Source organism: Parasteatoda tepidariorum, chromosome 2, assembly GCF_982258835.1.
Source record: "Parasteatoda tepidariorum strain Cologne lab strain chromosome 2, Ptep-v5.0, whole genome shotgun sequence".
Lineage (NCBI taxonomy): Eukaryota > Metazoa > Arthropoda > Arachnida > Araneae > Theridiidae > Parasteatoda > Parasteatoda tepidariorum.
In genome coordinates this window covers 87879959-87906962 of record NC_141756.1, presented here as the reverse complement: position 1 = coordinate 87906962, position 27004 = coordinate 87879959, and the positions used below count along the sequence as shown (strand labels likewise).

Below are 27004 nucleotides of genomic sequence, written 5' to 3'. Positions count from 1 at the left end.
CAGCATACGTAAAGATAAAATATTTTACTTTTAAATTGTCTTGGTAAATAAACTTTAATTTACGAAGAAAAAAAAATTAAAAAAAATAAACAATGTTTATTTGGTTCAAATATGCAGAGTATTTCATCATGATCGTTCTTATCGTATAAATTTTTGTATTCTAGTCCAAACTGAAGTCAACAAAGTATACTCTCAAAAGTCGCAAATCAGTATTTGAACTAGGAAGAAACAAAAATCACTGCTAAAATGCGATGAATTACTGTTGAGGAAGGTGAGGCTATAAAAATCAAAACCTGTTTAAATGCCGGTTGAAATACTTTGCTTACATTAATGCCGGTGCTTACATTAATTGCCATTTGACGCCTATTTATTTCTTCGTGCAGGAAGCAGATTTTAATTTTTTAATGCTACCTTCCTCAATAGTGATTCGTTCGATCAAAATAGTGTTTACCATAAAAATTAAATAAAAATTAGCGAATTAAAGTAATTACCTTGAAAAGTCTTCCTCACCCGACTGATTTTTGAATGAAAAATTACAATAATATATTAAGCGATGTATTGAACAAGTGCTTATAGCGATCTAGTAAATTAGATATAGATATTAAACTTGCAGCAATATTTTTAAAAATAAAGTAGTTTTGTTTCTTTTATATTCAAATGTCACAATTCGGTTGAAATTTAAATTAATACACAAATTATGGATGCACTTCTTTAAGCACAAAACAGATATGAAACAAATTTGCTCGAAACGATAAATTAAATACTTGTAACATACATTAAACTTTTCTTTATTTGAAAGATCATTTAAAGAAACGGAAAGTGATAGAAATGCATATTTTACTTAGGAAACAGGGTTATTTATTCCAAGTAAGTTTTAAAATTATGAATTTCAAATTTTGTAAAACTAACTTTGAAGGCACAATTGACTGGGAAAGTTATAAAACAATGTTTTCTCTTCTTTCTTGTCCGGAAAAATTATAAAACAATTTAGCAAATATAATTTGTTGAAGTAAATATTAGTTATTTTGAATAACATGCATAAGTATTTGTAGATTGTTACATTATTTAAAAATTGTTTGTAAGAGTTGATGTATTGAGTTGTTTACAGGAAATAATAAACTTAATGCTTGTTGGAAAAGCTGTACCTCATCTGTTCGATGGCAACCAAGAGCGTGACTTTGGTGGTTCAGAAACGTCTCTTCTACATGGAATCCCTCATAAATCAGAAATTGGACTCCTATCGGCACTCGATCAACACTGTGCAGTACGTTTTATAAAATATAAGTTACTTTTTCAAAGTAGTTAGTCCGAAACACACTACAACTTTAATTAAGAAAAAAAAACTTAATTTGTAATATTGAAAATTTTTTATTTTGTTTCATACTTTAAAATACAGTCGACAGTCAATTATCCGTACCAATCGGGGTCAAATCCGAACTAGATTCAAAAATCTGGATAATTAAACAGTTATGAAAATGAAATAAAAAAAACGCTTGAATTAAAAATGATTTTAGGTAACTTTGCTGCACAGTTTTTCCAGTCGTATTCCAATCGTATTCTAATCCTCTTAGTGCCTACTGTAGCATATTACAAATGCTGTGTTTTAAAGTTTAATTTTTTTAAAATTCTATTCGAAATCTTATTAGAAACTACTTGCCACCAGCCACCAACATTGAAACTGGGCAAAAAGAACGGTAAGTTATTTTCAAGGTCACCAAGAGAGAAAAAAAGAAAAGAAGAAAAAAAAAAAACTTTTTCCCGAATTTTTTTAGATATTCTAAAATAGGAAGCAATTCGGCGGTTTCCTTCGGCGTTTTAATTATCGGTGCTACTCTACTGTATATATTTTGTAACATCATAAGACATATTACAATTGAAGGGTTGAGATATGATGATAAGCCACACATGTAATGATCAGTCACATTTTTAGGTTGTTCAGGAAAGTTCCTTGGTTCCTATGGTGAGCCATATATTTAGGTACAGAGTATATGCAAAGAAATATTCATATACATAGTGTTGTCATTTAGAAGAAGTTTCGTTAATTCGTTTAATACTTATCTGTAGACAATAATAAGGAACAATCTCATGTAAAAAAATTAATCTTTAAAAAATGTTTGACTAATAATGATGTTGTAATATTCCTCCATTATATAATTGCTATAGAGAAAGGGTTCCTAATATGAGAATTTTTTTTAAATAATGGTAAAAACACAATAATTATTATGGTGTTCATTATTATATTATCTAATGTACATTTGGTGCGCCAAAAAATTATTGCGGATTATCCAAACTTTCAGCACTCAAAAGGGCCATTTCATCTCTAAAACATCATAAAATCAACAAAATCTATGTATATTGTATAATTCCAAATGGGCAAGTTAAATATGTAAATTTTAATTATTATTTTAAAAACATTTGCCTTAAACACAAAAAAAGAAGGAAAAAATAATTTATGCTAGTGTTAATTTGGTTTATGTATTCATATTTCGCAGAACTTCATTTGCATACTAGTTTTAAATAATTATGGTGCTTAAGATTGTCACCACCTATCAAAATCAACATTCTGAATTTTCGTCTTCAGAGCCAGATTTTGAATCTTTAAAAATAATGACTACGAAGACAAAGATTCAAAATGTTACAGTGTTAAATGTTCATTTGAGTCACTAAACGAGTCAACAATGACTTTTCTCTTTAATGACATCTTCTTTATCTCTGTATTAGTTTTCATCTGTTTGTTGTAGCTGTAAATTTCCTTTATACAAAGATCCATAACGACAAAGCGCATCATATTCTGTTCCCGTATGTCAAGTTAGATCAACTGTTTCTTACATGGGAAACTTTATTCACATTTTGTTGGAATATTATGGATGGTTAAAACCTCCTATAGAGAACTTACAGTACTAAGCGTGGCATTTAAGTTCTTTAATGACTGAATGCTATTATTCTGAGAGGTATACTTCTTATTGATCCAAAAAGATAAAAAAAATTTACATTTTTAATTCAAAACAATTTCACAGGAGGTGAATCAGGGAATAGAGCGTTCGACATCAAACAAGGTAACCCGAGTTCGAATCCCAACGGTGGCTTGTCGATACTAATTCTGCACCAGACTCGCTCTGACCACATTGCTGACGTAAAATATCCACAGTGGTAGACGGATCATGGATTAGAGTTCCCTTGACCTCAGACTAACCAATGGAGGTTTTCGTGGTTTTCATCCCCATGTAACGCAAATGTGGGTTAGCTCCATCAAAAGGTCCTACACGAAAGCTTATTTCTCTCAATGCTTGATCCAGGAGTTCCTTTGTCTTCTGGATTGAGTTCAAAATTACATGGCTAAGGAGTTGAACATTAGTAGTCGTAAGCTCAGAATTGGATAGTCTGTTCAACTCCTGGTTATAAAGTAAAAAATAACTATGGGTGCTTAAAATGAAGCAGTCTCTTATATTAGGCAACACGTGGTATGACATATTAGGAATTAAACAATTTGCAAGTTAATTATATTTTACAAATATTAGTAATATAGTTATGTCTCACAATATTTAACATCTGTATAATAATGATAAAATAATAATCTGTCATGTAAATGTTGTGTTTCATACCTCCTCACAAAGTTAATAGTTGACTTAAAATTTATTTGATTACGCCTTTTTAGATACAATTTCTTAACAAATAAAAATATATATTTAATAAAATATTCAGACGTCTTTGCATAAAATTATTTCATTTCAGTAAGGCATCAAAAAACAAAACAAAGCAATTTTTTTCAAACACTATTCATGCATTTCTTACATCATACAGCAGGTGCATAACCTATCATAGATTTAAAAAAAAATTAAAGTTACTTATACAATAAGCAATAATTGCTTATTTACGTCTCTCTAGAGCTACACAATAGCTATATTTATTTTTATAACCGCCGTTGAACAGGCGACCCAATTTTAGGTTTACGACTACCAACTTTCAATTCCGTAGCCTTGTAATTTTGAACCCAATCCAGAAGACAAGAGAACTCCTGAATTGAGTATTGGGAGAAATTTGCCCTCGTGGAAGATTTTTTGATGGAACTGATCCGCATTTTAGTTACATGGAGAGGAAAACCACGAAAACCTCCCACGGTTAGCCTGACTGCAAGGAGAATTTAACCCATGATCCGTCTACAACAAAGGATATTTCAAGCCTGCACTGTGATAGGTGCGAGTCGGGTGCGGAATTCGAATCTACCAGTACTATCGAATCTACCAGTACTACTACTACTGTATTCATTTAAATTTATAGATTGGGAGCTTCTACAAAAATCCTATGTACCCTATATTTTTGTTGATCTGTGGCCACCACTACACTGTTTTGTTCGGAACATCAAAAAGAATTTTAATGAACTCCCAAGACGAGTTCACTTTGCATCACTATGATGGTTTTGACAAAACTGAGACAGCTTTTATAATAAGTATGTTAAATTTTTTTCTTTTAATTTATAGTCTATGTCATTGAACTAATCAGACACTATCAATCAATCAACAGATAAGAGGTAAAAGAATATGCTCCATTTTTAATTACTTAATGATTTAAGTGCTAATAGCATCTATTTAAATAATACCAGTATCGTAATGGTTCGAACTTTTCAGAAAGATCCGAATTTCATTTATGATTTTCAGACACAATTTTGGATAAATATTCCAATTTATTGGATTAATCAATTTACATTATATGTAATAAATGAGAAAATTAAAAACTTTGAGGGAAAGTTTAGTTTGAGGAACAAAAACTTTATGATGAATCAAAACTTCATTTCTAGGAAACTATTCAAATGATATCATCAAAATGGAAGATTGATTTTGCTCCTTAAAATTGAGTTATTGAAAGAGAATGAAAAGATATATACGTATTTTTTTACAATTACTTTTTTTATCATTATTAAATTTAAAAATAAAATTTATCTAATCAAGCAATGATAAAAAGTAATAAATCAAATTTTAAAATTACACATTTTTGAAAATTTGGTAACTTAGAAACTTTATGATCGATTTTGTTCGAACCTTCCACTTTGAAACCGAAAAATACATTATTTAATGTGGTGTAAAAATTTGTATGTTTTATAATTCAAACTTTTTTTCGAATGGTATTAAATAAAATAATAAGAAATAAATATTTAAAATTATTTTTTGCATGAGATTATCTTTGGAAAAACACATTTTATAACAGTGAACAAAATATTTTTTGATTTGCTGAAGGTAAAAATAACAAAAAAAAGGTAAAATTAGCGTAAGGTGTCCAAACTTTCAACCGCGTCCTGACGAAACTATTATAACCATATTTTCTAGATTGCGATTATCCCCCCCTCCCCCAGAAGTCTGAAAATTAAATCCATCGAAAGAAAAGGTATGTTTATTAAGAGAAAGTACGTTTTTGTGCCTGATTTCGTAACTTAAAATATCGTTTAAACTAATTAGTTGGCACATTTAAGTATTACGAAGATTGAGTCTTAACGCGTGTAAATCGGATTAACTCCTCAAGATTATTGCTGGTGCTTTTATTCATTTTTTTTAAAAAAAACACTTGAATCTATTAAACTTTTATTTATTTTGATAGAAGTGCGTATTTTAATACTCCGACCCCTCTAAACTTTTAGTCATTAATTTCCATTTACTTTTAAAGTCTAGTATACGACAAAAAATAATTAACTTTTATTTATTTTGATAGAATTGCGTATTTTAATACTGCCACCCCCTAAATTTTTAATCATTAATTTCAATTTACTTTTAATGTCTATAAAAATATGACAAAAAAATTTAAAATTCACTTTCAAAAGTCAAACTACTAATAATTTCCTCTTTTGAAATATCCCTCAAGAGCAAGTATCGTTTACTGTCCTGGTCAAATCATTTGACGCACTATAAGATTCTATATAAAACTAGGAGGCTCCGCCCCCTGCTCGCTAACGCTCGCCAACCCCCGAGAATTGCTACGCTATCCTATGTGGTTCACGCCGTGAACCATGACTCGCTGCGCTCGCTCGCCAATGAACACAATGTTCTAGCACAAAGACATAATATATTATCATCAAAGACATGGTATTTTATCATCAAAGACACAGTATTGTACTTATGTAGAAGAATTCTACCAATGTTCTTATTGGCTTTTAAAAAAGTATATTAGCTATTTAGATTGTACATGGTGAAAAAATCAAAACATTAGCTAAATAAGAAACATATTAGCAAAATAAATCATCAAATATTGCTTCACTAATATTCTGCATTTTAAAGCGTGAAAATTCAATGCATAAATGAACGCGAAATATAAAAAAATTTAATGCATTCAATACAAACACTTAAACGTTTTTTAGACGTTTAGGTAGCTCCCAGTAGAAAAATATCAATTCAACAACGGCCTTTTAAAGCATTCTCACTTCAATTAATTAATTAATTCCTAATTGAGTTTAAATTAAATATTGTCATGTTTTTAGTGCATGAATCTGAATTGAACAACCTGATAATGCTCACTCTGGTTATTCTTATCTGGTTGCTCACTACGTGCTCTTGCGCGCCGAATCCAATCAATTAAAAATGAAAACTGTTGCCAGCGCGAGAAAAGAAATATCATCGGTTTTATTGATACATACTTACGTATTAGCGTTTTATATAATACTAGGAGGCTCCGCCCCCTGCTCGCTAACACTCGCCAACCCCCGAGAAATGCTACGCAATCCTATGTGGTTCACGCCGTGAACCATGGATCGCTGCGCTCGCTCGCCAATGAACACAATGTTCTAGCACAAAGACATAGTATATTATCATCAAAGACATAGTATTTTATCATCAAAGACATAGTATTGTATATAAGACATAGTATAGTATTGTTATAGTCATGGAGAAGGCTAGCCTAATTAATTTCTAATTGAGTTTAAAATAAATATTATCATGTTTTTAGGGCATGAATCTTAATTGAACAACCTGATAATGCTCACTCTGGTTATTGTTTCCGTTTTTAAAAGCGCTATATGTTGAGCCACCTCATGTGACATATACCATGTGACATTTTTAGCAGCAATCATTGGTCGGTTTTCTAACGTTGCCATTCGGGGAGTTGTAATGAGGCTTTTTTTTGGTGCCGTGTAAGAGAAATATATATATATATAGATAGATAGATTGTAATAATTATTTCAAATTATTAGATGCACTGTAGTTTTTTAATAATTACATGTTTTTCACGTGTTTATTGCAATACTTTTCTATTTAAACATACGTGTAATGGGTTTTTATTCACGTGATTTTTTTATATGCTCCCTATTTGTATTTATTTTCATAAAGTATTGCATTACAATGTTAACAAATTGATACACATACGTAAACAGGTGCAAACCGGTTTTAGCCGCGTAAAAACAATAAACTTGTGCAGTATCACCTGATTATTAAGATTTTACATAGAATATTATAGTGCGTCTAATATTTTGGCCAGGGACTGTACTTGCCTTGCATTTAAAACATTTTACAACACTACCAAAATTTCTTATCGTTTTAAGTTATTATGTTTGCTTTTTTCTAGAACCATACCACAAAATCAATAAAAAGATTAAGGATGATAAGAAAATTAAGGATGAAAAGAAAATTAAGGAGGAAAAGGAGACTGAAGATGATAATGGAATTAAAAATCCAGTAATTAAGTGCATTTATACAAGGTAAATTCAAAAATAGAAGTTTCTTTTTTTATTTACTGCGAATGCATTAAAAATCATAAAAATTAACCATCATAAGCGTGTACGATTATTCTTTTATGTTTATGGCAAACGATGCTAAGTGACTTACTAACATGAGTTTGAAATTTATATATTATTATTAACTTACTTTTCTTGTAAAAAAAAAATGCCACGAATGAACCGTTCATGCTAAATACACTGGTTATCATAAATTAAGGAAAAATCACAAAAATAGCGATAACTCTTTCAAAAGTAAGCCAAACCGTGCAAAATTTGCATATGTTGTCCACTAAGAGTAGCTGAGTAAAATTGCAATATGCAAATTAGTGGCGCTGCACTCGGCTTACGTCATCTGCCTGGAGCATAAAAGTCCAAGTTTGAGAGAAAGCACACAAATTTTACTGTGATTGCGACATTGAAAATCTGAGATAGCCAATTCGTAATAATGACCTCTAGGCATCATTTGCCTGAAGAACTACGATGGAGAGCCATCGGGAGACTAGAGGCAGGGCAGAGTCAATCAGAAGTGGCCAGATGGCTAAATGTGAGTCCATCTGTGGTTCATAGACTTTGGAGGCAATTTCAAACCACAGATTCGGCATCTAGGAGGTTCAGTCAAGGACGGCCAACTGTTACGACCAGTGCCGATGACCGATATTTGACATTAAGTGCACGCAGGAATAGAACCGCTACTCCGACACATCTTAGACCCTCTCTTGCTGCAGCCACCGGAAGGTTGGTGTCAACGTCAACTGTGCGCAGAAGGCTCCACGAAGGTGGTCTGTATGCGAGACGACCAGCCATTTGCGTGCCGCTCACATCACGCCATAGGAGAGACCGTTTGCAGTGGGCCCGACAACATGTCCACTGGACGTCAGATCAATGGAGGCCTGTTCTCTTTACGGATGAGTCCAGGTTTAGTCTAGAAAGTGACAGTAGACGTTATTTGATATGGAGAGAACCTGGGACCCGTTATCATCCATCAAACATCCGTGAAAGAGATGCATACGGAAGAGGCAGTGTCTGTGTTTGGGGAGGCATATCCTTAGGAGGGCGCACATACCTCCATGTCTTTCCAAGGGGAACCGTGAATGCTCAGGTTTATCGAGACAACATCCTTGATGCTTATGTGCGCCCATATGCCGGGGCAATTGGTGATTGCTTCCTGTTACAGGACGATAATGCAAGACCACACAGAGCTCGCATTGTTGATGATTATCTTCAACAGGAAACAATTACTCGCATGGAGTGGCCAGCTCGATCCCCGGACTTGAATCCTATCGAGCACGTTTGGGATGCTCTAGGGAGGCGTGTATCTGCCATCAATCCGCCCCCTCAGACCCTTGCAACTGCTTTACAAGAGCAATGGCTCTCACTTCCTATTGAACTGATAGACCGCATAATTGAAAGCATCACACATCGCTGTTTGTGCTGTATTGCTTCTAGAGGCAATCATATTCCATATTAAAGGTACTTTTTCTATTGCAAACCGATACTTCCAATTTGTTTATTTTATACATGTGCTAATTTCTATACTACTATTAATGTCTGATAATTTCTTTTTATGTTGTTTAATACCTTACTATGTGTTGTATATTGTGGGTAAGTTTCATAAAATTCCATGTGTAATTTCTTGAGTTATCGCGATTTTTGTGAATTTTCCTTAATTTATGATAACCAGTGTATAAAAACTGCTGTTTGATACATTTCGCTCAAAACTTTTTATGATTAAAAACATTTAACTTACTAATTTCGTTCGAAAAGCAATGCATTATTTTATTAGAGCTTACAGTTGGGGTTTAAGGGTTCCTAAACTTGTATACGTTGTCGCGCTCTTACGAGAATTAAAATTGTCTCACATTCACAAATATATATATATATAATAATATATATATAATTCAAAATGAAGATAAAACAAAGGAAAATTATAGACATATGAAAAAAAAGAGGGGGGGGGGGGAATAATAATGAAAAAAATATAACAAACAAATGGGAGAAAAAAAGGATGAAATATTTTTAAAAATCCAGAAAATAAAAGATATAATCTTTTCATCAGCCCACACGATTATATCCGCAAAAAATAATGCTTTCTGATAAGAAACCACTCTTATATATTAATATCAGCAAAAAAGAGTACGTTCGGATAAGAAAGCACTCTTTTTTGCGGATATAATCGTGCGGGCTGATGAAAAGATATTATCTTTTATTTTCCGGATTTTTAAAAATATTTCATCCTTTTTTTCTCCCAGTTGTTTGTTATATTTTTTTTCATAATTATTTTTCCTTTCCTCCCCTTTTTTTTCATATGTCTATAATTTTCCTTGTTCTTATCCTCTTTTTGAACTTATCTAGTGAGTTCTGTTTACTTGCAGCTTATGCGCAATAAATGAAACTTATTGTTTCTCTTAATTTTCTTGTATTTATTTATTTTATTGTATATATATATATATATATTGTACGTTTTATAAGTATAAAACAATGAAACAGAAATACAGAAGTAAGTGGTGAGAATAAATATAGTTAATATATATACAATGGTTAATACATATACCTATTAAAAATCATGCAAGTTCTTTTTCAATTAATATCAAGTTATTTAGAATGATATATTAAATATTATAAGTAATGTTATAAGCTTGTCGTGGGAAAAAAACGAAATTCGTGGAAGATTTGTGAGAAATTTGAAAAATTTCGGGAGAACCCAATTACAAAAAAAAAAAAAAAAATTAATTTCAGTATATGAACTGAAAGGTATATATATATATATATATATATATATATATATATATATATATATATATATATATATATATATATATATATATATATATATATATATATATATATATATATATATATATATATATATATATATATATATATTATATATATATATATATATATAATAAAAACATATACACCTCCTAAAAGTTTGGTCAGGTGGACGGTTGAAAATACGAACCCTTTAATGCTAATTCCACTTTTTGCTATATCTCGATAACTTTCAAAGTGAATCGAATTTTTTTTCTGCCTACAACTGTAAGATTCGTTTATAATAAGATAACTCCCTATAGAAAATACACTTATTTAAACTTCTAAACTTAACTGCAAAAAATCAACTTAAATTTCTTATAACTGTTAATTTGTTTTTATTATTTTTTTTTTACACATAGTCGAAAAACTTATACATGGTAAGATGTACAAATTTTGATACAATTTTAAAGGCAAAATGCAATATTTAAACGAAATCAATTTATTAGTTTTTGGTAACTGGATGTAAAAAGACGTAAATTTAAAAATTCATTTTCTCTAGAACAACTCAACGGACTTCGTTCAAATTTTGTACCTTCATACGATCAGAGAATGACATTTAATTTCAATTTTCAATAATTCAGTATTTTTAACTGTTATCCTATTCCCGCTACTGAATTTTTTCATCTACCTATTCTAACATGCGAACCTCGGACGCAAAAGATCTAATACACTCTTAAGTTTGAAACCATTTGACAATCTTGTTGAAATTAAAGCTAATGGTGAAATTGATTATTTAGAAAGAGTTGCATTTATTAAGTTCTGCTGACTTCGATTTAATATTCGCATCATTTACTTTTCCCCAGGTGGCCTAAAGCAACAATATTGGAAAAGAAAAAAGAAGATTTGGACTTGTAAATAATTTTTTAGATGAGAAGAAAATTTCTTTTAATATTTTTTTACTTCAGAGTTTACGATCGATTTTGTACATTTTGTCATTAGATTTATATGATATTTATACAAACGATATCGAACAAGAATACATAATCAAAATTGTACACAAATAAATTAACAATCTTTATATTCTGAATAAAAAAATTATTGATGAAAAAGCTAAGCTCAGTTGTATGAAAGAAAGCTGAAATTTAACTTTAACAATACCAAAGAATGACTTCCCTTTTTTGGGGGGGGGGGATTAGTTTAGGATTAATTTTCTCTATATATGTAGGAGATTTTTTCTTACAATATTTTCTATAATAATATTAAATTGTAAGACAAAGCATTGATTCAAGTTTGAGTCATGACATGAAATTTCATGAAACAATTTTAATTAGCTAACTAATTTCTACGAAAAATATTATTTTCAAGGAAAGTCAAAAAGTTTCTTGCACATCACTTTATAACTTATACAATAAAATCCTCATTTTCATCCCAATAAATAAAAATACACCACAAAAAAATACAAAAGAAAATAAAAAATGAAACATAACAAAATTAAATTTAATTACTAAAAAACACGCATTTATTAAAAGAGCCGCCTTGAAGCTTACCATTATTATAACATAATACGTGAATGCAATATTAGAAGAAAAAAAAATCAAAAAATATCTGTCAGCAAGGACTTTTTTGAGTTCCGTCCTTAGTGCCTTGGCACTGACGCCATAATTCCAAGTTTTTTCGATGTGTGTTTGGTAGTGTTTCACAATAGGTTTAAGATTTTTATAATGTCAGGTAGGTCTAACAGTGATAAGTTATGCTGAAATTTATATTAGCCCTAACCATTATTTGATGCAAGTAAAGAAAATTGTTTATATATATATATATATATATATATATATATATATATATATATATATATATATATATATATATATATATTTATATATATATATATATATATATATATATATATATATATATATATATATATATATATATATATATATATATATGTATGCATCTTGCGAAATTTGTGTTCTCCAAAAGATAAGTCTCCTTTATCTTCAAAAGAAATAACGCCATTAGAGGCAGAACATTGGAAATTTGAGAACTTTTCATTGCACAATACCCTACAGAATTATATCATTGTCATCTCAGTAACAAAAGATCCGATCTCAATTGTTTAATTACTGATGAAATTTTTGATAGTATGAATATTGGATTATAAAGAAATATGAATTCGAATGTTTAAAGAATTTTCATCATTTTGAACATTCAGTATTCCTTCAAGTAAAATAAAAGCCTTATTTGATTGGAGCTCAAACTACACAAAAAAAAAAAATAGTTTACTTTCATATTTATACAAGTTTGTGTAACTCAATATTACACATCCAATTTAAATCTACAGACACTGGAGGGCCACAAAATTTTTTAATATAAGAAAAAAAAGCAGGTAATTCTTACAACAAACAGTTTGATTCCATGCAGTGCGTTGACTACTTGAGTGACACGTGGTGGCCAAAACAGGAACACAAAAATTGCTTTAAGATGAATGAAAGATTCTGAATTAAACGTCGTTACCATTAATTTATTGTTCTTGCTGTCAGGTCACTCATATCTCTCCAACGAGAGAAACTTAAGCCTGCTGGAAAAAAGATCTTTTAAAAAGCTTAGATTCACACACACAAAAAAGGGACTTTTATACAGCTAAGTGCAGATCACCTCAGTTGGGACTGAGGTCAATCTGTTTAACAAAAACTTATAGTACCTAATTGGGTAACCTAAAAAAATTGGCTATGGCAATGTTTTTCTGGTAACTTCCCTTCACACTGTTTCCAAGCTTAGGATTGACTATCATAATAATGCATGTTTCAGTAGTGTCTCTTTTATCAGAAATTATATTAGTTACAAATTGAATCTTTTTAATAAATGTTTTTTTTTAATTACGACACAGATGATATGCTAATATGTTGATTTTCTAATACCATACAATATTTACATTAACTATCTCAATGTTTTGATGTAACAGCACTCTTTTGCCTTCTAGATATGTAATGTTGTTTGAAAACAACTACTGCACCTACAAAACTTATCCGAAAATTAACATGTATACTGTGGCATCACATGTTTAATATATATATGTAAGTCTGGAAACACATTCCTTTTTCCTCCAATTTTTAGTGAAAGAAGGAACTTGTTCCGCTACTGATTCCTTCTATTTTCTACCTTCATTGATACCAAACCGAGCAGGGAAAAAGTTAAGCCGATCTCGTTTTTCTAAAAACAAAAGAGATCAAAAAATAAATAAATAAAAAGCACAGCATAAAATAATAATAGTCAATATTTAAAGCAAAAAAGTGGGAAGAAATCTGGAAAAAAAAAAGACTTAACCCTTTGTAACTCAACAGCTCCGATTTAAGAAATATTTACGCGGATGTTAGAATACATCATATTAAGCGTGTAAAAAATAATGAAAAAATTAAGACCTCAAAATTAAAAATTTATTGATAAAAAGCATTGATTGAACACCTCCAATATCGTGAAAAATAGCACAAAAATTCCAATATATTTAAAACTTCATGTGAAAAATTTTGAAAATGTTGTTTTTATGGTAACAAGGTCTCACACCACATTTTTCAATCCCTCCTTAGCCAAATATACAATCAAGGGGATTGTTGTAAAAAAATTGTATATCCTGCAATTATGTCGTGGAACAATTCTTGCTAAACGCATTATAATATTGGCAGCTGCACCAAGACTTGGTTCCCCCGAGTTTGCAATATTTTCTTTACCTGAATTTAGTTCGATTTTATAGGTAAATCCACCTCATTATAGGATTGAATTTTCATGTATGTTGCAGATATGTAACGCGGTGATACAAAGAGTTAAAATTGTAATATTTTTCAAACTACTAAGTATTTTTATTTTATTTTTAAAAAGCTTATGTTACGTTCACAAATAAAAATTTAATAAAAAAGACCTTAACATTGATAGGTAGTAACTATTTATAGCAAAACGTGTGAGGAAAAAGCATTTAAAATTACAATAACTTTCAAACAATTAAGAATTTCTAAAAAAAATTAAAAATGCTTGCGCTAAGTTCCAGTATAGCATTGTCAACTCCTTAGTTGCATTTCTGCAACTGAAAAAGGAGGCAAGCGAGATATTTTTACAACAATAAATAATATTTGAACTTACTACTGAAAGTTAAATCCCCCTCTCATTGTTTTTCCTGTAAATTTTTCTATACACTGTCATAGTACCATGTTCCTAAGTCTTCTAGCGTTTGAGCAGCGAAATAAAATTAAGTTGAACACCCAAACCAGAGTATTTTATTATATTTTAATATAAAGAGATAGTATAATTTACAATTACATTTTTCATAGTACTTATTTCATTTAAAAAAAAATTCAGATTCTGAAGCAAACATAATCTTTTTATTAAAATTTCAAGCCAATGTCACAAAATAATTATGAGTAATGTACCATTACAAACAGACGACAATGTTACGAACACACAAATTTTCACACAATATTTAGTTACATTAATTACTCAGCTTTACTACACAATTAGCCTACACTTCAAATGATACATAAAAATTAAGTAGACATATAACATTTAACACAAATACTTAATAAAAGCAATTAAATGCTTTATCATTAGGCTGTTAAAAGTAATTAAAACAACTAAAGCTGTAGAAATAAGCTCTCTTAAATAAGGAATAGCCTCATTAAATGCAAAATAAAAATGACAAGAATAGAACAAATTATATATTGAACTAACTAATAAACAATAATCTATTAAATAAAGATTGTTTTATTAAAATATGCCATGGTTCATCCTTAAATGCAGAACTTTCTACTACACCATCTCATTGTTTCAGAAAAATAAATAACTATAATATATTTATTATTGCACAACTGAAAACACACAATAAAAAGTAAAACATTAAATTTTTATGTACAAAAATAAGTTTTATAAAACAGTAATCAATAAACAGTTCTAAATAGGCAGTATAGAAAATTTCTTATGTAGGAGTTTGACTTATTTCTACCCAACATATTAAAAACCTTAACTGCAACATATTAATATATATATAAAATAATATCCAGAAATGCAAAATTAGTCTAGGGAAAAATGATTTATTGCTAAATGATTTTATTATTCAGTTAAATATTCCTAATATGGATTAAACTATTCACAGTTGAAATTGATAATAAATTTAACCACGCTGGCCGCAGCAATCACATAGAAATAAAAGGGGGGGGAAATTTTTTTTTAATTGCTTAAAAGAAGATAATCTATCAAGAGAACATTTAGGAGTATTTAGCAGAAATTTCGTCAAAGAATACCTGTAATCGGTTGCAACTTAACTGCACATTAATCAGATATTTCTTCCCACAGAGTGCTTTACTTAAAATGCTGCTTAAATCATCGATAGTATTTTAATATTTGCCAGGAAAATAAATAAAAATAAGTTTGAAATTGAATCAGAGAATTAAAAAAAAATAATTTAAATGATTCCAGCTATTTAAATGCATTAATCTTTAATTTAAGCTCCCATTTTGAAATCTTTTCTGTATAATTTATATAAGAATGCAAGTTATTTCATATATTATATAAAAATTACTTTTTACATAACTTTTCTGAAAAATCAAGCAATACATTTGCATTGATAAAACATTACACTATTATCTAATTTTGCTTCCTGATAGTAGTAAAAATTAAATGGCACAACAACAGAATACCACTTTAAAGGTATAAATATTAAATAGTTAAAATTGAGAAAAATAGAAAAATCACACTTTTATACATCAAAGATCAACAAAAGAAATTTAAACCATTACAGGTTTTGCCATGGTTAGTTCCTGCAATGTTGCTAATTCTTTTTACCATCTCAATCAAAATAGAGTTTTAAAATTGAAAAAAAAATCATATAATTTATAATTAAGATGGTCTAAAATAGTTACAAGTATCTAAACATTTCTTTCGATTTACTGTTTTAAAATGTCAGCTATAAGTTGTGAGAGAGTTTTCTTATTTTAGTCCTAACATTCATTCTTAAAATTGATAAATGGGTTAGAAATAACGGGGGGGGGGGGGGGTAAACCTAAATTAATGTTAGTATTAATTTATGCTTCATATATGAGAAAAATTAAATAACCAACTTATAAGTCAACAACCTCAATAGCTTTAAAAAAAAATTAGAGCTCAACTTTACAAAAACTAGAGCAGTGGTTAGGAACTAGAAATTAAAATGCAAGTTTAACTAGAGCAGTAATTAGGAACAAGCAAATTCTATGCTTTAAATAAAATAAGTTGGTAGAAACCAAGTAAAAAGATGTGCTTTAACTTTCGTATAAAATGTCATTCCCAACAAATAGTTTGATTCACCAACAGTAATGTAAACATAAGTAAATAAAATAATCTAGTAGAAATATAGTTAAGATGTGTTATTGACTAGTATAGAGTTGCAACAATTTGTACAGAGTAAAATTTTTGATTAAAAAAATGCAATCTAGAATATTTATTTTGTTTTTCAGATAACTAGAGAAAAAACTTTTAAACTTTTCTTTTCCGTGCAACATTGCATAAAATTGTAGAAATATCAACATCTCATCTATCACAAAATGTAATACATAAAATTGTAGTCAAGCAGCTAACACAATATGATTAATACAAATATATTATGTAATTTTGTTTACAAAAGAATATTGCAAAAATGTACGATTCACATCAGAGCACAATGGCTTCCTCTTCTGATCCAGAAACGACGCCTTCCTTTATCTTGCATTGGAGGATGAGTTCTAAAGAAAAAATTTAGTTTAAAAACACCAAACATGTTGCTTCAGTTACATGGGTATTTATGTATTGTCCTATCAATCATTTTCACCAACCTTATTTTAGTGACTTTTAAATTTATTCATATATAGTAATTGAATATAAGAATAAAAGAAAAAATAGACATGTACAGGGTTGCCACAGAAAAAAATGAACAAAACAGTTGCTTTCAGTAGCCTAAAACATGAAAATAGTAGCCAAAAACTATGAAAATAGTTGCCTAAATAAGAACTAAAATTCATCAAAAATATGACTAAAATTTTGTAAATGACTTAATTGTCATATACCATGATCCATTCAGTGAAGTTGGTGGCAAATATGATCATTTTTATATAAGCGTAAATGTCTATATGTATATATATGAAAAGTGATTACTCAAATTTGAAATTCACGCATTGTAATATCGCATAATTTTTTTAAAATCATGCAGAATTCCGTAGAAATAATCATTAAAAAGGCGATCAAGAAATGAAATAGACTAACAACGGAGCCTGCACAGATTGAACGACTTAAAAAGTGAAGACTCAAATTTGCTACATTTTTTATTTTTTAAGAAAAAAAAAGTTCAGTGTGTCCAGAAACTATCTTGTGGGGTGTAAATTTTCCACCCAATTTATGCTTAAAAAAGAAGGAAAAAAAACATCGCTAGGAGTACAGAAAAGTCTCCCAATAGTCTCCCTTTTCTGAAAATAGTTGCTTTTATAGCCTTTTCAGGCAAAAAAAGTTGCCATAGTCACCTCTTACCAGAAATAGTTGCAAATAGTTGCATTTTAGTCGTCTGTGGCAACCCTGCATGTAAACCTGAGAAAATATTTAAATTATTAAATATTTAAAATATTAAATTGAACCACTTCGAAATTTATTTTGACTCAAAACGAAATGCTAAATAATCAAAAAAATTTGCAGAAGAAAAAACATTCTCTACAAAAACAAATATGGATGGACTGACTAGGCTAGGCTTGTAGAATACGTCATAATTCAAAATTGTTGCCAAAACAATATTTTGACGGTTGCTTTCAAATTAGATGAAAATGGTAGATGGGATAATATGTAAGTATCGTTAAATATACATTTTACTTTTTAAGAAAGGAAAAGAAAGAAGAAATGTGCTAAATACTACACAAAAGGTGTTTACAAAATGATAAACAAAAAATTTGAGAAGTTTACAGAGCAGAAAGAGTCTTTTGAGAGTAAATATACAATGAAAATTCATATTTTTATAGGCTTAACTAAAGAGATTTTAGTAGTGCAGAATATTTCAGGGATGGCCACTGATTTTATGGAAGAGTGACACATTCCTATCTGAAAAATAAAAATTATGGATGCTACTTCCAACAGTTGAAAAAAATATTTAGAGACTGAGTATGTGATTTATTATGCAAATATCTTTTATTTATTTTTTATTTCAGTCTAAGTAGTGATTAAAATTGTAATACTGAGCAATAACTTATGCAAACAATATTTTTTCACTTTATAAGCATAAAAAGGACATAACTAAATAACAACTGAGCAATAACTTATGCAAACAATATTTTTTCACTTTATAAGCATAAAAAGGACATAACTAAGTAACAACTGAGCAATAACTTATGCAAACAATATTCTTTTAACATTTTGAGCTTACAAATGATGTAACCAAATGATAGCTGTGGTATATTCAACATGTATGCTTAGAACAAGATAAAATTACACATATAATCTTTAGAACAACCTTTACTTAAATTAATTTTATATTTAAAAAAAAATGAAGGTTAAAATAAAAGTAGTTAATAAACTCAACTAACCGAATTATCCGTACAATCTCATGAAATGCAGTATCAACATTCAATGGTGGATCTTTGGCACTAGTCTCTATGTATGGAATCTGTAACAAAAATGTTTTTTATTATTTTTCCACATAAAATTGTGCAAAATACCTTTTTTAGTCTTTTAACTTCTTAAAATTATTTTTATTTTTAGCTTTTAATTTGAAATAATGAAAAATAAGTGAAATTGCATCATAAAATTTTGAAATTAATGACTACAAGTTTTTAAAAAACATAATGATTAAACAGCAAAAATTATCTAAAAAAATTATTAAATTATACTAAATACATTATTTTTCTAAATTATTAAAATCAAAGAGTTCATTTTGTATACAGCATACAACAGAATTGTGTTATTTGCAATGGGGAGCTAAATAATAATAATAAAAATAAATAATAATTTGATTATACCTTGAAACTAATTTGCTTTAAATATTTCTCCATAAAATATCATAAATAATGACAAATTATGCAAGTTAATTATTTCAGTTTTTTAACTTTTGAGATGTAAAAACAAATGTGTGTCTTAAAAATTTTTTAATAAATAAATAAAACTTACTTTCAATTCTTGGCATAAATCTTTACAATTCTCTTCTGAAACTTTACGCAAATGTACCAAATCAACTTTATTGGCAACAACTAACATAGGATATTGATCCCTAAAATAATAACAACATAAAGGCTTGAAAATCAATCTAAGAGACATGCATTGCTTTTCTAATAAATGTCAAAAATAATTGGAAAAAAAATAAACCAAATATATTGGCTACAACTAAAATAGGATCACTGCAATGGAATTAAAAATCAAAATAAAGCGTGCAATGTATATTATTTTAATAAACACACAACTAAAAATTTTAAATCTAGAAAATAGCCAGTGTTGGAAAATAACCAGTAAGGTAATTGTTTTCCCAAAACACTGTCCTTACTTAGATTTTTTCTTCCACATAATTCTTTAATATAACATTTCTCTTAGCTTTAAAAAAAAGAAATTCATTTTCCTGGCAACGATAAAAATACAACAGCAGTGTTAGATGAAAATATAACAATGAATACATAGTAGACGTATTTTCACCAGCTTTTGTAATCGACTTTATATCAATGTTAAAAATGTATAAAAATTATTAAGGGAAACACAACTTCTAGAACAAATGACAAAGAAGTTTGGAAACACAACTTCTAGATGCAAATAAACCCAAGTATAAACTCTCAAAACTTTTAAAATGTTAGAGGACAGCTAAATAAGTGATCAAAACATTGCACACACACCATTAACTATAACGTCATCATGATAAATAAAATTAACAGCAAGAAAAGAAAATTAAAATAGTTGCTAATACTCAAAATATTTCATGAAAGCCAAATAAATTTCTTCAAACAAAATTTCAAGGTCATGAAAAAATTGCGAAAAGGAAATAATTGTTGCATACTTCAGAAATAAAAATTTTTTTCAAAAAATTAAGGGTTCTAAAGAGACATTTTCATTCAAACATTTAAAAACTGCTATAATTCAGAATTAGTTAACATATCTTTTCATAGCAGATAAATTAAAGTGACTCTCATATATGCAACTGCAATAAGATTACAAAATTTTTCCCATCTTTCTTATTACAATACTATTTCTTCTAGTTCAATTTTTTTTTTATAAGTCAAAATAGATATGTTTACATTTTTTGAAATAGCAATCATAAATTAAGTTGTCATAAGATATTCAAAACATCAAAGCCTGAAGTGTACAATAGAAAGTGGGATATTGCTTAGTGAGTAATCTTTCAACTTGATGAAAAACAAAAAAATTTCGTGCATAAAAATATTAAAATATTTTTACAGTTTCCTTCAGATTTGATTTAAAAAAGAGTTGAGTATATTATCAACAGCGATATAATATAAATAGTGAGGTGAGTACCTATCTTTAACTCGAAGAATTTGAGTGACAAAGTGACGGATATTTTCAAAACTCTGCTTGTCGGTCACCGAGTATACAATTAGAAATCCATCTCCTTTCCTCATATATTGTTCTCTCATTGCACTAAATTCTTCTTGTCCTGCTGTATCCAAAACTGATATGGAATAACAAAAGAATAGTATAAATAAATGTATATACTCAGCATATTTTTTATTTTTTAAATTCAATATCATTCATGTGATAGTAATTTGGCAGTGTTGTTGAAACTACAGTAGGTAATACTGCATAAAAATATAACAAAAACTAACTAGAAATAATTAAAGTGAAACTTCTCGAGAACGACCACTCTTTGCACCACAGTAAAATGGTCATTAATGGAGGTTCTTAGAAGGGGTGACCTCCATTGACTTCAAAATGTTATAGAAGGTACATGATTTTTCGCAAACAAATGTATAAATCTTATCTGCAAATCAAAATTCAGCCTTAGACAAACGAAAAAATTAAATAAAAAATAAACAGAGGGTAAAATATACATATTTTTTTAATTTTAAATACATTGAATTAATATATTTTTGCATACAATGTAAGATAAACAATATTCCAAGGATCATCCGTGAGATTAGCCTATTTAGTTTCATATTTAACTCTACAGTAATTTGAATGAGTTTTAATTTCACTTTCCTAATAAAAGTAATTTTTTGAGCTAAAACATATTTATTTAGTAACATATTTAAAATAAATTTAATATATTTTAATATATATTTTTTTATTAACAACAATATTTTTGGGACCAAATATATCATTGTAGAGGGATATATTGTTATATCGTGGGCCTGCATACTTCGGGGACACAATAAGTTTGTATTTTATTTTTAATGTTATATATGTATTAACTATAAATGTATTCTTAAACTATGCAAAAAGTTAATTTGCAGAGTGTTAATTATGGTTAAATATTGAAAACAATTGAAATAAATCCAGAAAACAAGATCGTAAACATACCTGAAAACAGTTTTTATTGAAAGTAATCTGTTTTGTTTGTTTATTCATTTTTTTGTTACTGTCATTCATTTTTTTTGTTACTGTCAAAACAACCAACAAAGTATGCATCGAATCTAAAGCACGAAAATGCTTTTCGTTTGTAAATCCCACTTCACCCATCCTCACCAAAAAAAAAAAATTTATTTCAGGTGTTAATGTGATGCTTATTGTCATTTGTGACTCATGATTAGCTTTTAACATGAAGGAAATGAAATCAGATAGGAATGTTACACCAGTGACTTAACAGAAAAGGGTGGCAATTCTAAGAGTGGAAGCTCTTGGGGTGGTCAGCAGTGCGTCTTCTCTTGTCAGAAAAGATGGAAAAAATGGCAAGAGATGAAAAAAAAAATTTTTTTTTACATTATTTAGAAACCAATAATAATAAGAAAAAATAAAGTTGAAATTTGGGAAAAAATCGTTTTGCAGGGGATTATTGCTTCAGAGAATATCGTAATATTGAGAGGAGCATGACATTAACTCATATACAAGTTCGTCGGGGCCACGAAACATAATCGTAATAAAGAGAGTTATTGTTGTATTGGATATCATAGTATCGAGAGTTCACTGTATACACATACATATTATTTTTAAATGCATTATTACTATAAATTTAATCTTGACTCCAAAATATTCAATCAGAAACATCTTCTGACTGATAACTGAATTTTTATCAAATTGGTAATCAATTACAGTGTTTCTCGCCATGCATATTTAGAAGGGCAGCCCACTCTGCCTGCCCTTTGATCCCCATAAAAAGCAACCTCTTTTCTTTATAAAAAAAATTTTTATCCTTCAAACTAACTGTCTTTTTTATTTACATTCCATTTCTTACAAAAAAATAAATAATTCATTGTTTCAATAATTACACACTTGTAAAATTATCTGTGTTTATAAACTTAATTTGGATTATTACAAATATTTACTTTGTTAGAATTATTTTCAACAGGTTACATTTTTTTAACTTTCTCTTTTTTCGGGAGGGGGGAATATATTAATAAATTTTTTACGTAATTTTAAAAAAATACTTTTTTAAAGAAATTGTTTTCAGTTCAATTTATAAAAAGAGAAAGCTTTCGAGCTGCTAATTATTATCTTTTTTTTTAGTTTACGTGTTTTTTAATAAAAATAAATCCTTGTCCTTCAAAATAACTGTCTTTTTTATTTATATTCCATTTTTTACAACAAAAAAATAATAATTCATTGTTTAAATAATAGTTACACACTTGTAAAATTATCTGTGTTTATAGATAAATCCTTTTATATGAGTGTTATAGATATATTGTTTAAAGAAATTGCATTTTATCTGCATTATTAAGCCAGCATTTTATTATAACTTTCAATTCAATTTATAAGAAGAAAAAGCTTTCGAGCTGCTAATTATTATCTTTTTTTTAGTTTACGTGTTTTTTGAAAAAACAGACATGCACGGAATGGTCTTTTAGAATATTTTTTAATTCTTTTTTATTAACTACAAATTTTTCTCTTATTTTGATAATGAGTGAGAATTACCTACTTTTTGAAATATGCACAGAAAATAGTATAAGAGTGTAATTTAAAAATTGTTGAGGATCAAATTCAGTTATTACATAATCTAACAAATTTAGATAAATTTTTCACAGTGTTAAGTGAGTGCCTTTTAAAACTCAAACAACCCTTTTCAGTGCAGAAGCAACCTGCTCTTTTTTATCCCTAAGGTGAACTCTGAAAATCATAGTAATTGTTCTTCATAATTATGAAAAGTTATAATTATAAGTGAATTAATAATTTAGAAAAATGACAAACATCAAACAAGAACAAAAAGCAAAATAAAAATTGTCACATATACATATGAATGAAAACTAATCTTTTAATCTGTTCAGGTTCAACTCTTATACATATTAAAGAGCATATTTACGCACTAATATGTGATGTAACACAAAAGTACCGATCATCAAGATCACATTCATCAGTTCAGATCACGATCATTAACAACAAGAGTAAAAAAATATAGTCTCATCTGTGATACTGTAGGCCATGAAGCGAAATCGCTTGATAATGTATATCTGATTGCTGTATCGAACAGGTCATGTAAATAATTCAAATGTTTAATGGGGTAAATACTATCTAAAATGCACACCTGGACATAAAATATGAAAATAGAAGATAAATCATGTTTTTTTTTAAATATTTAAATTGTATAAAAAAATCTTATAAACAAACTGTTCAATTGGAACTTTTCCAATTGTTTATTATCTCATATAAAAATGCATAATAATATTTAAAATATTGAATAATTAAAAACGTTAATAAAATAAGATAAAATACCATCTAATATGCACCACTGGCCATCAACTTCAGTATGTGAGCGATAAGAATCTTCTATTGTAGGATCATAATCTTGAACAAATAATTTCTGAATAAATTGTATAGTTAGAGCTGATTTTCCAACACCTCCATCGCCGACAACAACCAACATATACTTAGTCAGATTATCATTAGGTGGAGTCGACATTTTTTTTGTTAGGATACAATTGATGTAGCAAAATTATCCTAGATTACCTAAATGATAATATTAAAAAAATAAGAAGACATGCAAAATATGTATGCAAAAGTATAAATTTTGATTTATAAATGCTATAATAATTTAACTTTAAGGCTATAAATGAACACTCCTCATGAGAATCTTCTTCAGCATAACTTTATTACATTTAATTATTTATTTATTATCAGAGTTATGAAATAAAATACCCTTAAAAAAATAGTTCAGATACTAAAACATTTTTAAATGTGACATATAATTTAATGCTAGATTGATATTAAATAATTTTATTTTTCATAATATTTATTAAAGTGATTTTTAAATATTTTTTTATAAAATTAAAGGCTTCATTGTTGAATTCATATTTATTTTTCTTTCCCTGTGGGCATCACTGGTGACGGTGATGATGAGTATGTGTCTCCCTGAATAATTAGAAATCTCCATATGCTGATATGCTCCCGTCTTAGAAGAAAAAAAAAAAAACATGTCTTTATGATTTTGCAAGTCGTCAGCACATAAATTTAAAAAAATAATATTTTAAAATTGTGAAATTAGTGACAGTAACTATCCAAAAAAAAGATTCAATTGACGAAGTTCAAAAGAGAAATTCACAGGTATTTACAACAAAATCACACAAACCAGACTCTTAAAAAAAATGCGGCATTCAAATATGTGTTTCGAGATTTAGGTGTTTCAATAAATAATATTGTCGTAAAAATATTAGATTTTAAAATTTATGTTTATGTCAATAGCAGTAACTGTCAAAAAAAGTATACAAACAGTGCATTAAAAAGTAAATACTTTAACGAACAATTCAAATTTCTAAAATTGCATGAAATATAGTGGGGTCTAAGAAGATCATATCACAAATCAATAGCAATAATTGAAAGGAAAAAAAACTACATGAATCTCTGGTACAATTAGTGTATATTGAGTGCATCAATACAATAGAATATTACCTGTCATAATATGTAATCAAAAATACTAAATTAAAAAGTCCATGCAAATCATCAGCAAAATTTGCCAAGAAGTTGAAGATTCAATTAAGTGAGAACATAAACTTCCTATTCACGGAATTCTGCATATTAGAGGGATAACCACATGCTCACATAAGCAATTCTGCATAAAAAGTACACAGAAAAAAAAAACTTTGACTATTGTAAGAGAGAAAAAAATGCACTAAACAATTGGAAGATTGGGGTCAAAGGTCAGAAAATTTTCCAAAAAAAAAAAAAAGCTAAACTGAGGGTGAATGTTGCATGCTATGAATATCTAACCTATACAGAGAACGAAGAGCGAAAGATCAAGATTAAAGATTACAGATGAGCACAAGCATTTCTTCCCCCTCTAAGACTAGAGAAAGGAAATCTTTTAAAAATTCTGAAAAAGATAAAAACATTTTTCAAAAAATACCACAGAGAAGTAAACTAAATTTTATTGTTAACCAAATGAAAAAATCTTTTTACAAGAGCTTTGTAACAAAGAACACCAATGTCATCACGATTCTGCCACAGTGCTGTTCACATTCACTAGAAAGGCCAAAGAGGTTTTAAACTTGCAATATTATTTTCTTAAAAAAAAAATATGTAGAGGTTAGTTTGTTAGGTGGCTGAAAGTTATATTTTTTCAAGTTGCTCCTTATAAGTGATATTTATTTTATTGCTGGCTACTGCCTAGAAGTTGCCAAAATTTGTAAATTATATCAGCATTAATATTGCCTTATTAAATATCTCTCATTTTAGTTTAATAATTTACTGTGCATGTATAAAGTATCCTCACATCTTCCTTTGCAACATTAGACAGCAATATTACGTAATTTTAAAAATTTAATTCGATGAAACTGACTGAAAGCTGTAATAGACTTGAATTTATAAAGAGAAACTTCACAAAATAAACTATTAATATTTTAGATTCATAACATAAACCAAAAGAAAAATTTTAATTACAATCCAAAATATATAACTTAATAATTATTTTCAGTTTACCTTTATATTTAAAAATTATTTTTTCTTATGTTTCCATAAAAACTAAGTAATTCGAAATTTAACTGGAGTCAAGTAATGGATATCCTATTTCCTGTTTATCTGCAAGAGAAAAATAATTAAAATTTCATATGGTGTAAACTTATGAATAATAATTTTAAAAAAAACTTAAACCAGTATATTTTAATTTCTTTTCCAAAAAACGACAATTACTTTATTAAAATACATTTATATAATTCAATTAAATTGAAACTAAGGCCTCAATTATTGCTCCTGTTTTAAGTTAACAGTTGTAAAAAACACCCGTTATAAAATTTTCATCCGAATTATGATTTTGTTTATAATTGATAACGATAAGTGAAAAATTTAGTAAATAAGTAACAAATTACTATAGCAGATGACACTCATCATCGACATTAAAATCTCAAACCAGAGACATGTTTACATATTAGCAGGAAACTCGTGATATCGATTACATATCGAAATGGTAATCGATTACAAAACTAGAAACTTAACCCAGTAAAAAAT

At 28.4% G+C, this 27004-nt stretch overlaps 2 protein-coding genes across 4 annotated transcripts in view; one reads left to right on the top strand and one right to left on the bottom strand.

The window, feature by feature from the left end:
• The window catches only part of LOC107439850 (putative ubiquitin carboxyl-terminal hydrolase MINDY-4), a 30722-nt gene extending 19171 nt beyond the window's left edge, over positions 1 to 11551 (top strand). The window contains exons 9-12 of the mRNA XM_087156091.1: positions 1109 to 1264; positions 4279 to 4447; positions 7543 to 7675; positions 11311 to 11551. Coding sequence (XP_087012217.1) covers positions 1109 to 1264; positions 4279 to 4447; positions 7543 to 7675; positions 11311 to 11362 — 510 coding nt within the window. The 3' untranslated portion in view covers positions 11363 to 11551. The remainder of the gene's footprint in view (positions 1 to 1108; positions 1265 to 4278; positions 4448 to 7542; positions 7676 to 11310) is intronic.
• A 3247-nt stretch (positions 11552 to 14798) lies between these two features.
• On the bottom strand, positions 14799 to 26986 carry LOC107443955 (ras-related protein M-Ras). Of its 3 annotated transcripts, none has more exons than XM_071177798.2 (7): positions 26866 to 26986; positions 26480 to 26578; positions 24281 to 24514; positions 20936 to 21089; positions 19589 to 19688; positions 19009 to 19088; positions 14799 to 17190 (listed from the first exon to the last, which is right to left on the bottom strand). In XM_071177798.2, the coding sequence occupies exons 3-7, from the start codon at positions 24465 to 24467 to the stop codon at positions 17115 to 17117; spliced, it is 597 nt and encodes a 198-aa protein (XP_071033899.1). In that variant the 5' UTR covers positions 24468 to 24514; positions 26480 to 26578; positions 26866 to 26986; the 3' UTR covers positions 14799 to 17114. The 3 variants fall into 3 exon arrangements, with proteins under 3 accessions (XP_071033899.1, XP_015913470.2, XP_071033900.1); XM_016057984.5 differs by having other exon boundaries at positions 26690 to 26915; XM_071177799.2 differs by lacking the exon at positions 26480 to 26578 and having other exon boundaries at positions 26866 to 26942.
• Positions 26987 to 27004: the final 18 nt, after the last annotated feature.

Coding starts and splice junctions, on each gene's coding strand:
- LOC107443955 (XM_071177798.2), bottom strand. CDS start 24,467: ATGTCGACTCCACCTAATGATAATCTGACTAAGTATATGTTGGTTGTT. Junction 21,090..24,280: donor CCAGTGGTGCATATTAGATG/GTATTTTATCTT, acceptor ATTCCATATCAG/TTTTGGATACAGCAGGACAA. Junction 19,089..19,588: donor ATTTATGCCAAGAATTGAAA/GTAAGTTTTATT, acceptor TTTTTGTTACAG/ATTCCATACATAGAGACTAG.